The sequence below is a fragment of the Grammomys surdaster genome, unplaced genomic scaffold, assembly GCF_004785775.1.
Source record: "Grammomys surdaster isolate TR1022 unplaced genomic scaffold, NIH_TR_1.0 132, whole genome shotgun sequence".
NCBI classification, from domain to species: domain Eukaryota; kingdom Metazoa; phylum Chordata; class Mammalia; order Rodentia; family Muridae; genus Grammomys; species Grammomys surdaster.
The window spans coordinates 5,907,863-5,921,006 of NW_021604590.1; the positions used below are offsets into that span (position 1 = coordinate 5,907,863).

Sequence of the window (13,144 nt, forward strand, 5' to 3'; positions counted from 1 at the left end):
GTGCTTGCAGCATGGAATCCTAGGTTTAATTCCTATACAAAAGAAAGTAGGAAGACTTTTTTCCTGTTACTGTGTTTAGATTGAGATTATCTCTACCCCTACCCATGATTTCTTTTTTTCAAAATTCAAATACTGATTTATTTTTGTGTTAATTTTCTTGAATTTCTCCCCCAGCTGTTTTTAGGTTCTAGGTGAACTTTCCATTTGATTTACCCATGAGTATCTCTTAGGAATGGGAATAAATGTAGAAAATACTCTCTGGGCAAAAACCGTGCTAAAGTTGTTTTCATTTTAGAATGTTAGTAAGAATATCCTCAGTGAGTAGATGAACCTTGTGACCTTGCCCCCAGCTATGGCTTGAATGGGAAGTTATGATCCTTGTTTTCATCTATGAGGATAGTTAACTACTCTTTCATCCCAGCCTACTTTTTATCAGAGATGCTTCCTTAGCTTAACTTTTTTTCTGACTGAAGACAGGCTGGCTGCACTATTAAAATAAAAAAAAAAAATCACATTACATGTCTTATTCAAGGAATTGCTTAGCATTACAAATTAATGGTAAGTTAAGTCAGAACTGTTTAAAGCACAAAACTTCCAGGGAATAAACAATAAGAAAAATATTTTAGTCTATTTACATCACATTTGCAATAGTGTTATGTCACAGCCAGAATCAAAGCACACTCAAAGCATGACGTCTTAGCATGACTTACTCTAATGAGCTATTTTATACTCTTTATCACATGGAAAAGACAAAGACATCCCATCTCCACAGAAAGAACAAAGAATTGATGTTATTTTGGGGTTGGGGATTAGTGGGATCAACCTGCTGCTATCTCAGAGACAGGCCTCATATGATGCTAGCTTTCCTGTGGTCTCAGTATGAAACAAGGCTGCAATTGATTGAGCATGTCTGCCCTGTGAGAAGGTAGGAGAAATTGTAGCAAGCAAGTCAGTATATGTCGGTAGGCAGTAGCGGTAAGCAGGTCAGGGAAAAAGGAAGAAAAGCACTAAAAAACGCACAAACTACCTGAAGAAAATACCCCTGAGCAAAAACCACGAGATCTTGTGCTTTTCTTGGATGACAATCCATTGCAGGACAAAATGTATAATTTTTTACATGATCTCATTCATCATGTGGAGTGCCACTCACAGTGTGGAGGACATGCAGAATTCCTTTACTTGGGGCCTGGAGGGCCATTCAGCTAGCATCTAACTAATAAGATGGGAGATAATGTATAGGTAAGATGGCCAGCCTTTCCCTTCTTAGACAAGGATGAAGAAAATAGCATTGCGAGAGGCCTTCCAGTTATAGGGAGAATTTGCTATTAATGTCATCAACTTGTATTGAGCTGGGTGTAGCTTGATTCAGAGTATCCTTGGATATTGTAGTACTTTCTTCTACTTTTAGTAAAACCAATACTGGAAGCAAGCTATATTATAGATAGCAGTAGAAAACTTCATTATCTACATCTTCAGTTAGCTGAGCCCATTGGGACGTCTTTGGGGGAAACTGAGTCACATCAGAAATGGATTTCTGAAGAGATAGACCATAATTTCATCTTTGTTCTTAAAATGATTGGAAATATAAACAGAAGGGAAAGTGGCTTTGACCTCCCTAAGCACCCCAGGCTAGTCTTGAACTCTTGCTCCTCCTGCCTCCACCAGTCAGATGTATTGGCAATATAGGCATGCACCAACTTAGTTTAATGATGTAGAAAACCCTCAGGCTTTTGAGGATGTTGGAAGGTTCTCAGTGAGAAGCTGTCAATGGAATGTGTCCTGCTGTTTAAATAATGATTCTCAGGGAATCTTCAGTAGTTACTTTAGAGACAAGAAAAAAAAAAACTTGGATGTACAATCTTTTCATACATTGTGTCCTAAGATGGGTTATGGGCACACTTAATTGAACAAGTTAGATGTAATTGTTGTTTTTGTTTGGGTTTTTGTTTGTTTCTTTCTTTTCTTTCTTGCTCTTCTTTCTTTCTTCCTTTCTTTCTTTCCTTTCTTTCTATTTTTCTTTCTTTTGGTTTTATTGTTGTTGTTGTTTAAGGTAGTAATTCATATAGTCCAGGTTAACTTAAAACTTACTGAAGTCTCTGAAGGTTTCTATCAGCTTCTGATCATTTTGCCTATAGCTTTAGAGTGCTGAAATTCCAGGTATGCACCATTATAACCCCTGTGTGAAGTGCTGGGGATCAAACCCAGGATGTATTAAGACAGCCTCTCTACCAATGAGTCACATCCCCACCTCCTTTTTGTTCTTTTTTTTTTATTGGATATTTTCTTTATTTACATTTCAAATATTGTCCCCTTTCCTGGTTCCCTCCCCAGAAACCCTCATCCTATCCCCCTCCCCTGCTTCTATGCGGATGTTTCCCCACCTACCCACTCCCGCCTCCCTGCCCTCGAATTCCCCTACATTGGAGCATGGAGCCTTCACAGGACCAAGGACCTCTCCTCCCATTGATGTCTGACACGGCCAACCTCTGCTACATATTCGGCTGGAGCCATGGGTTCCTCCATGTGTACTCCTTGGTTGGTGATTTAGTCCCTGTGAGCTCTGAGGGTCTCTGGTTGGTTGATATTATTATTCTTCCTATGGTGTCACAAACCCCCTCAGCTCTTTCAATCCTTTCTCTAACTCCTCCACTGGGGACCCCATTGGGGACCCTGTGCTCAGTACAATGGTTGGCTGCGAGCATTTGTCAGGCTCTAGCAGAGCCTCTCAGGAGACAGCTATCAGGCTCCTGTAAGCATGCACTTCTTGGCATTCACACTAGTGTCTAGATTTGGTGACTGTAGAAGGGGTGGATCCCCAGGTGGGGCAGTCTTTATATGGCCTTTCCTTCAGTCTCTCCTCCACATTTTGTGTCCATATTTGCTCCCATGAGTATTTTGTTCCTCTTTCTAAGAAGGACCAAAGCACTCACACTTTGGTCTTCCTTCTTCTTGAACTTCATGAGGTCTGTGAATTGTATCTTGGGTATTCTGAGCTTTTGGGATAATATCCACTTATCAGTAGGTGCATACCATGTGTGTTCTTTTGTGACTGGGTTACCTCACTCAGGATGATATTTTCTAGTTCCATCCATTTGCCTAAGAATTTCATGAAGTCATTGTTTTTAATAGCTGAATAGTATTCCATTGTGTAAATGTACCACATTTTCTATATCCATTCCTCTGTTGAGGGGCATCTGGGTTGTTTCCAGCTTCTGGCTATTATAAATATGGCTGCTATGAACATAGTGTAGCATGTGTCCTTATTGTATGTTGGAACATCTTCTGGGTATATGCCCAGGAGTGGTATAGCTGGATCCTCAAGTAGTACTATGTCCAATTTTCTGAGGAACTGCCAGAATGAGTTCCAGAGTGGTTATACCAGCTTGCAATCCCACGAGCAATGGAGGAGTGTTCCTCTTTCTCCACATCCTCACCAGCATCTGCTGTCACCTGAATTTTTGATCTTAGCCATTCTGACTGGTGTGAGGTGGAATCTCAGGATTGTTTTGATTTGCATTTCCCTGATGACTAAGGATGTTGAACATTTCTGTAGGTGCCTTATGGCCATTCAGGTTTCCTCAGTTGAGAATTTTTGTTTAGCTCTGTTCCCTATTTTTTAATAGGGTTATTTGGTTCTCTTGAGTCTAACTTTTTGAGTTCTTTGTATATATATTGGATATTAGCCTTCTATCAAATGTAGGATTGATAAAGATTTTTTCCCAACCTACTGGTAGCCATTTTGTCCTATTGACAGTGTCCTTTGCCTTACAGAAACTTTGCAACTTTATGACATCCTATTTGTTGATTCTTGATCTCAGAGCATAAGCCATTGGTGTTCTGTTCAGGAAAGTTTGCCATATGCCCATGTGTTCGAGGTTCTTCCCCACTTCCTCTTCTATTAGTTTCAGTGTATCTGGTTTTATGTAGAAGTCCTTGATCCACTTAGAGATAAGAATGAGTTAATTTGCTTTCTTCTACATGCTGACCTCCAGTTGAATCAGCACCATTTGTTGAAAATGCTGTCCTTTTTCCACTGGATGCTTTTAGGTCCTTTGTCAAAGATAAAGTGACCATAGGTGTGTGAGTTCATTTCTGGGTCTTCAATTCTATTCCATTGATCTACCTGCCTGTCTCTGTACCAATACCATGCAGTTTTTATCACTATTGCTCTTTAATACAGCTTGAGGTCAGGGATGGTGATTCCTCCATAAGTTCTTTTCTTGTTGAAAATAGTTTTCGATATCCTGGTTTTTTTGTTATTCCAAATGAATTAGAGAATTGCTTTTTCTAACTCTATGAAGAATTGAGTTGGAATTTTGATGGGAATTGCATTCAATCTGTAGATTGCTTTCAGGCAAGGTAGCCATTTTTACTATATTAATGTTGCCAATCCATGAGCATGGGAAATCTTTTCGTCTTCTGAGATCTTTGATTTCTTTCTTTAGAGACTTGAAGTTTTTGTCATACATATCTTTCACTTGCTTGGTTAGAGTCACACCAAGGTATTTTATATTATTTGTGACTATTGTGAAGGGTGTCATCATTTCCCTAATTTCTTTCTCAGCATGTTTATCCTTTGAGTATAGGAAGACTACTGATTTATTATTTTTCTCCCTTGAGACTATGTCTTGCTTTGCTTTGATTGGTTTTGAACTTTCAAGTTCAAGTGAGGCTCTTGCCTGTTTCCTTAGTAGCTGGGAATACAGATGCTCAGCTCAAGTTAGCTTTGCTTTCATTTATTTTTATTTACTTTTGATTTATCTTATTGTATGTGCGTTAGTGGTTTTCTTGCATTTGTATACGTGCACCATGGACAATCAGATGGCTTTAGATCTCCAGATCTCCTGGAACTGGTATTATAGATGGTTGTGAGCAACTGAATGAGTAACAGAAATCAAACCCAGGTCCTCTGTAAGAATAATAAATGTTCTTAACTACCAATCCATCTCTCTAGCCCTTTCATTAGTGTTTTAGAAGTAATTTTTGAACCTTGTTTAAATCATTAACACTATACACATGCTTATTAAAAAGCACAAATTCCTCTCATCAGTTCCATACTGAATTTCAAATATCTTCTCCTCTGTCATCATGTATGTGTGCTTAATTCTTTATCAAATGAATACAAAAGCTCTCTGCTTTGCTTTCAGAGCCGCCTGTTCCCATCGCCCCACCTCAGCTTGCCTCTGTTGGAGCAACCTATCTGTGGATACAGCTCAACGCCAACTCCATCAATGGGGATGGACCCATTGTGGCCCGAGAGGTTGAATACTGCACAGCCAGCGGGAGCTGGAATGATCGGCAGCCAGTGGATTCCACGAGTTACAAGATTGGACACCTTGACCCAGATACAGAGTATGAGATCAGTGTGCTTCTGACCAGACCAGGAGAAGGCGGCACTGGATCTCCTGGGCCAGCTCTGAGAACAAGAACAAAATGTGCCGGTGAGTATTAGCTGGCATTCCTCTGATGGTCGAGGTCTTTCGTGGTGTTGCTGTTCGTATTGCATCCCACAGTTGGAGCGCAAGCATTCTATAGCTCTGCTTTTGCACTTCATGTGAGGATAAAAATACTCCTAAAGGTGAATTATAGGTTAAATGGAACATTAGAGCCCATGACCTCAAGACCTACTCTCTCTCTCTCTTTCAACTCGCCTCTACCGCTTTTTCTGTTCCGAATTTATAGCTTGCTCTGGGAACCACGTGATTGGTACTGGCATGGCCCCTAAGGCTCTTAGAGGCTGGCTACTTCAATGATGGCTGCTAATGGGTCAGACACTTCTTCCTGTCCCTCTAGTTTGTTTTGAGCTAATGTGCTCATCACCCAAAAGCAGTTCCGTGGAATGACAGATTCTCTCATAGAGTATGAAAGCTGTCTTTATTGATGGGTATATGAGGCAGGGCTGCTGGCCAGTGACTAGGGAGCCTGTTTGTAATAGTGATTTATAGCCTGTGTGCAGTGTTTGGGCTCTTGGATTACAAAGTATTAATTGTGTCAAAGCCATTCTGCAAGTTACATAGAATAAGGTCGATGGACAGCAAAACGTAGCATTTAGGAAAATCAGAAGGAAGACAGCCTTACAACACAGAGCTGTTTTTGAGCGATGACTGTCTGGGAGGAAGGGAAATGTCTCCCAGTGCGTTCTCACAGTGGACATGGTTAGATGTCCATACAGAGGCCTGGGTTGAATGGCGTGCTGAGAGGAGGAGAGCCCATGGACTTTGATGGGGTTACTTAATGCTTTAGATAATGTCAGTTAAGAAGACAGTATTACCCAAGGCGAGGCACTTCCCGCACTCAGGAGCCAGAGACAAGCAGATCTATGAGTTCAAGGCAAGCCTAGTCTACAGATTGAGTTCCAGAGCAGCCAAGACTACACGGACAAAACAAAAACATGACAATATTTAGTTCCCAAAGGCTGTTGGGCACTTTCATGGGATTCCACAAAGTGTCAAAAAGCCTTGGATCTCTTTTTCTTGTCCACCAATCCCTCAACAATAGTATATAGCAATTATTTACATTCTAAGGATCATCTGTGGGCTTTCTTTTCTTTGGGGAATCCTAGAGACAGGTGACCCCACAAAAGCCCACTGAAGACTGTATCATCTGAATATCTGCTAATACTAGAAATTACTAATGTGTGTATGTGTCTGCAGTTGTATGTGTACATAGTTGAGTGTGTTTACAGTTGAATGTATATAGTTTTGTGTGCATAATTGTGTGTACACAGTCACATGTATACAGTTGTATGTATACAGTTTATGTCCATTGTTGTGGTATGCATTGTTGTGTGCGTACACTGTTGTGTATGTGTACACACACATTAGCTCGTTCATTGGTATGGCCATTGCTCCAGTTCTGTTTGTGCGGCCATTTCTGGGATAAAAATGTTAAAAGACTGCCTGGTATTCTGGCTCCTATCGTTTTCCACACTCTCTTCCAGAACGTTCCCTCACTACAGATTCAGGAACTGTAATACAGATGTATCCATTGGGGCTCCCCACCAACCCATTGATCTCTGCATTGCATCCAGAGTTGTAGTTTCCTGTGACAGTCCCATTCGCTTTGATGAAAGGTAGTAGCTACTCTTCTCTGTGGGTACAAGGATAAGGTTTAGAATGTGGTGATTAATTATGCTGGTCTAGCAACGTGCTGGTAGTGGATTATTCTCTAAAGCTTCCCATGATATCACTAGATCAAGAAGCCGGCTAGGTTCCCAGTACCAGGTGTCTTTTGCCACCTGTTGAGTGAATCCTAAGTCCATTTTAGACAGCTGTTGCTTGCTGCTGACTTATGAGTGATAAGTATTGCACCTCTATACATTTCTTGCCATGCTGTTAAATGTTGTGGTTCATAGGTGTCACTCACGGTAGGATTGTTTAATTATTCCTTCCTTGGTACCTTACATAGTATTTCCTGGAAGCATGAAAGCTGGGCCATGGGAAAGGAACCTTTGGTCCAATCCAGCTGGTGTTCTCCAGTTCGTGTGTTCTAAGTGTGTGGTGTATTTAGCCACAGGGTCTCACCCTCCCCTCCTGAGAAGCAAACAGGGGCTACATTGATCATCTGTATTATTTTGGGAGTCACGTAGACTCCAGAGACAACCTATTTAAAACTAGAGAATGGAAAGACATCATGTGTTCATAGATTGATGGAATTAAGATTATGAATGAAAGTGACCATCCCACAAAACACAATTTACAGATTTAATGCAATCTTAGTCAAAATACCCATGACATTCTTCACAGCCATAGAAAAGCATCCTGAAGTTCTTGTGGAATCAAAAATAAGATTCTGAATAGACAAAGCAATGCTGATCCAAAAAGAGTTATACTGGAGGGACTGCTATTCTAGATTTAAGGGAATATTAATAGTAAAATCAACATGGTTGTGAGCATGTAAAGAGACATGAAAATCAGTGGAATAAAATAGAAGACCCAAACACAAGTACTCATAATAGGGTCATTGTGGGACTGCATAAGGGTACCTTGGTTCATGGCTGGGCATGGGCCTGGAATCCTGAGACTCCAAGAGAGAAACGGCAAGTGTTCAGCCACATCCCCAGAACCCAGGGTCCTGAAAAGCAGTCTAGTCTCCATAGAACTACATTGTTCAGTCACATAGGCCATTAAAGCCCCTCCCAAAGTGCACAGGTAGAGGCCATGACTACAGGCCTCAGGGCCTAGGGATTTATATACTAATGAAGGCCAGAGGGTGGAGCCAATTAAGCATTCTTCCCCAGACCCTCCCCCTTCCTCCCTCCCTATTTAACTCAGGTCTGCCCTGAGTTTCACGAGAGTACATCCAGATCCATCCACCATCCACCAAGACAATAAACCCTTTTGGAACCAAGGACTTTCTTGTGTCATTGGGGTCTGCCGTCACCAAAGCCTCTAGCCTCTGGAACCTTAGACTTCCTCCTGTATGTGGGACCCACTGAGTTGAAAGTCTCCGAGACCACTGCGGTCTCTTTTTTCCTCAAGCCATTTGATAGTTATTAAAGGCAAAAGACACTGAAGGATACACAGCATCTCCAACAGGTGGTACTGGGGAAGACAGAGATCCACATGCAGAAGTGTGAGATTAGACACATAGCCATCATCCTCCATACACACACATAAAAATTAGATCCAATTAGATAAAAATCTTCAATCTGAAAACCTGAATCAACAAAACTGCTAGGAGAAAATATAGGAAGTTCCCTACAAGATACAGGTGTGGAAAGGGGCTCTGTGAGCAAGACTCTGTTTACCAAGGATGTAAGGCCAACGACTGATACTTGGATGTCATAAAGCTAAAAAGCTTCTATACAACTAAGAAAACTATCAGTTGAGGGAAGAAGAGTCCCACATAAAGGGAGAGAATCTTTGCCAGTTATGCGTGTGACAGAGGACTGATATCCAGAACATATAAAATAGTTCAAAGTCAAGGAAACCAATGAATCAATTTAAAAAATACAAATGCTGGACTAGGACTAGGGATCTCACCAGAGTGCTCCACAAAGGAAATAAAACTGGCTAAGAGCTACATCAAGAAGTGCTCATCATCCTTGCCCATCAGAGAGAAGCAAATTAAACAACATGGAGATTTTACTTCACCTCAGTCAGAATTGCCCAGATCACAAAACTACTACCAATAAACAGGTGTGGGGAATGAAGGGCCCTCATTCACTGTTAGTAGAAAAGAAACTCACTGTAGCCACTGGGGACATTCGTGTAGAGAACCCTCTGGAGGCCAAAAGAAAACTACCGTGCGACCTCTGGCACGTGCCCAAAGGACTCAACATCCCACGCCACAGATGCTCGCTCAGACGCATTTGTTGCTGTTCTGCCCACACTCACTAAGAAATGCAAATAGTCTAAATGCCCTCCAACAGCGGGAATGGATAATGAGCAAGTGGTGTGTGTGTACACACAATGGAACACTGCCCAACTGAAATTGGATGTAAATGGATGAAATTCGCATGGAAATGGATGGAGCTAGAAATCATCCTATTGCGTGAGGTAACGTAGACCAAAAAAGACAAACATCACATGTTCTCTCACCTGAAGTATACAGCTCCAGATCCTCAGATGGGGAGCATACAGCACAGGGTGACCACAGAAACCTGGAACCATGGGAAGGGAAGCTCTAGAGAGGAACAGCAGGATACAAGTAATGTGATGTGGAAAGCACTAGGATATCTAACTGGGGAGGAAGTAGAGAGGTCAATACAGTAGGAGAAGGAATGACAAGCGTTTGATAAACCCTCAAGGAATCTGTTTTATATTTGCTGTTACCGTTTCTCAAAACAGGGCTTGCTTTCAGGACTGTTACTTGTACGTGTGTATCTTCTGAAGTATCCGGAGTGGACCCCCTGTTCCTCATGTGTGGATTCAGAATCCCCCATGAGACCCTGTCCACCTTCCAAGTGTGCTCTGTAAGGAAAACCTTGAGTGTTGTCTTAAACAGATCCGTTTAGAGCACACAATACTTCCTTTCCTTCTCCTTAAGATGGGAGAGGGCACCTGGTCTCTCTCATTCCTATCATAGCCTGACCCACTAAGCACTCCAGGTATCATTTTTCCTTCCTTGGTGTTGTTCCAGAAACATTCAGCTATTGACACATCTCTGTGCGTGTTTCCTCTGATTACATGCATGTGTATATTTTCAAGGAAGCCTTTTGATAGCTCTGTGAGGTGTGTAAGACACAGACACAGTGTCTCTTAAAATAGATTGACATTCCCTCTGACAAAATGAAAACCCATTTTCAATTGGTATTTGCACGCTAACACAGGTCCCTGAAAGAATCAATCCTCAGCTGAGAGAGGGAGTCTAATAACAAGCAACCTCATCCGCTCTGCTTTTCTCCCCTGCACGCAAAGCTCTGCCTGGCGTGTGCTCCTAGTGTGTCAAGCACTGACAGAGAATGTTTCTGAAAAGGCTGCAATTGAGAGAGTCGACCTTAGAAAATAGAAGGAAGTGTGTTAGGTGAGGGAGTTGAAGTTAGAAATAAGAGAGGAGGCATGTTAGGTGGGTGAAGAAATTGAAGTCATGAGACTCTTTGCTGTAAGAGGCAAGACAGCTCACCCTTTCTTGACCTGAGGCTTTTGAGCAAATGTGCAATTTAGACTGGTGAAGCCATCAGTGATCCTTGTGACATCATGGAAAAAAAGACCGAAGGGAGAAGACTGGTGTCTCAATTACAGACTGAGAGCTTGACATGGGTCCTCTGTGACAGTCACATGCTTGCAAGCACTTAATAGCATTTATGAAAAGAGAGTCAGGGACCCTATAAGACCATGAGTCCTTGCAGCCTTCCCCAGCAGTACATGGAAACGCCTTGGAACAGCCTAGGGATGAAACTGCCTGAGAAATGGAAGGGGCAGACAGACATTTGCTTGTGTGGTTGAAATAGGCAAGAATATCAGTGTAGAAACAGTGATGTAGAACAAGCTTACATGAAGGGGCTACTGGGCATGTGGCTGAAATGCTCATAGACCTTCAATATCATCTGCACTACGCGTGTGTGTGTGTGTGTGTGTGTGTGTGTGTGTGTGTGTGTGTGTGTGAACTGTGCCTGTAAATCTTCTACCTCTCTGCCTATCCCTCCTCCCTCAAAAATTAACTACTATAATCTTTGGTTGTATCAGGAAAACAAAACATTGATATTACAGAAGGCTACATTTGATACAGTGTGAGATGAACCCCCCGTAATCAGTGTTTATTTCTGATCTCTGTATCTTCAAAGACACAGAGCAAAGGCACTGATGCCCAGGGCAGATCCTCCAAGATCCAGAACCTTGGATGATGGCAGAGAAAGGGTGAAAAGTCAAGATACCTTATGCACTGGGCTGGGACTGTGTCGTAGGGAGTTTCTTAGGGCTCATTTGTTTATCTAGAATCTGATATCGTAGAGTATGCTGCCCAACGTTCAACATGACAGAGCTGGCTAGACTTTGAAGATTTAACCAAACTGAAGAATCTGCGAATCGTCTGTTTGTTGCTCTGTCTTGGGAAATGACCTCTTACTTGTTTTGATCCTAAAGCTCTTCTGACTTGATTTTGATTTTATCCTTGCTCAAGAACTTCCCAATCATACTTGTTAAGCTCCGAATCCTGGTGAAGGTCTGTGATGACCTTTCAAAGACTTCCTGGTGAAAGTCTGTGATGACCTTCCAAAGGCTTCCTGGTGAAGGTTTGTGGTGATCTTCCAAAGGCTTAAGGTAGAGGTATCAAGATTACATTTATTATGACCACATGGATAGATAGCATTTGAAGGCTGTCTCTAACTCTGGGGTTCACTACCTGAATTTTATGTCAACATGCTACTCTGTGATGACCCCTCAGTATGAGTGGACCTCCAACTACAGCCGACCTCACCAGTCATCAGCTGCCTGTGTCTGAACTGGCAGCTCTACAGCTGGACCTGTAGTCACAGGAACATTCTACAAAGCATGTTAATAACTATCTTTCCTATATCGTATAGTGTTACTGCACAGCCATTGCCTTTGGACACAGTGCAGATGTGTAGAGCAGAACTGTAACTATAGCAACAGGTCAATCAAAGTGTACTGCTATTTTAACCATCTAACTTTTCTGTATATGTGACACTAGACATTGAACCCCAGGCCTCACACACACTTGGTAAATCTTTATCACGGGCTCTACATCCTGTCCTTTTTATCTTATCTTCATGGTTCCATTAGGGTTGCCTAGAGTTGAGTATTCATTTGTGACACAGCATCTCTTCTCATGGAAAACCATTCACTTTAGCCAATCTCTGTGTTTCAGTGTCTGTGGTTTGTTGAGCTCTGTTCTACCATGTCATGATCACACTCATGAAACTATTTAGCTTGATCCCTACCACTGGCCACTGTCCTCCCCATGGCTTATATGGATGCATTGTCATCACTGGCTCAGATCCCTGCACAGGCCATGTGTAGCATCTCTCCAGAGTGTTGGCCTTTATATTTCTGACAGTTACTTTCAAGTGCAGGCATAAGCTCTCCACCTGAGCATGCCCAGTCCCACACTCCCTCTCTTCCGACCCACTTTTTCATCCCCACACAGAGACGCCAACACCTGACCCGGTGCGTCAGAGATATGTGTTAAGATCAGGATATATCCTTAACTGTAAGGTCCTTTAAGAATAATACAGTGTCCTACCTGTATGACTTACATTTTCAAAGACAAGTAGTCAAGAGCTGGCTTCCTGGTAATTTTCTACACCCAGTTATTTCCCAGATCTGCAGTTCAGCCACAGCAGGATAACGTCAGAGAACTAGAATCATTCCAGCATCCAGTTAAATAGAATAAAATTTAGTTTGTGATTTCTGCTACAGCGTATTGTATTTGAGAACTGGGAGCATCCTGTTTTTCCCCAGGCCATTTAATAATAGGTACAGGGAACAGTAAAACGGCCGATGTTGTTAGCGCACAGCAGACATTGTGGGTGTTTTATTTGAGGATGTCACTGTTTACATAATCCTAGTTATTGGCTAACCACTAGACATGGTTAAGTGGCTTGCTAATAACTCACTCCAGAAGTTAAGGAACGATGAACAACTAACAAAACAACAATGATGATCAGTGAGAATGGAAGAAAGCTAAAGAAAGTCCTTAGGAGGTATATATATATATATATACATCTACATCATATATATAT

General features: G+C 41.9%; 1 protein-coding gene across 1 annotated transcript in view; it reads left to right on the forward strand.

Moving 5' to 3' along the window:
- Ptprm (protein tyrosine phosphatase receptor type M) overlaps positions 1–13,144 on the forward strand; it is a 627,614-nt gene that overhangs the window by 272,761 nt on the left and 341,709 nt on the right. The window contains exon 6 of the mRNA XM_028762235.1: positions 5,148–5,441. Within this exon, the coding sequence (XP_028618068.1) occupies positions 5,148–5,441 (294 nt within the window). The remainder of the gene's footprint in view (positions 1–5,147; positions 5,442–13,144) is intronic.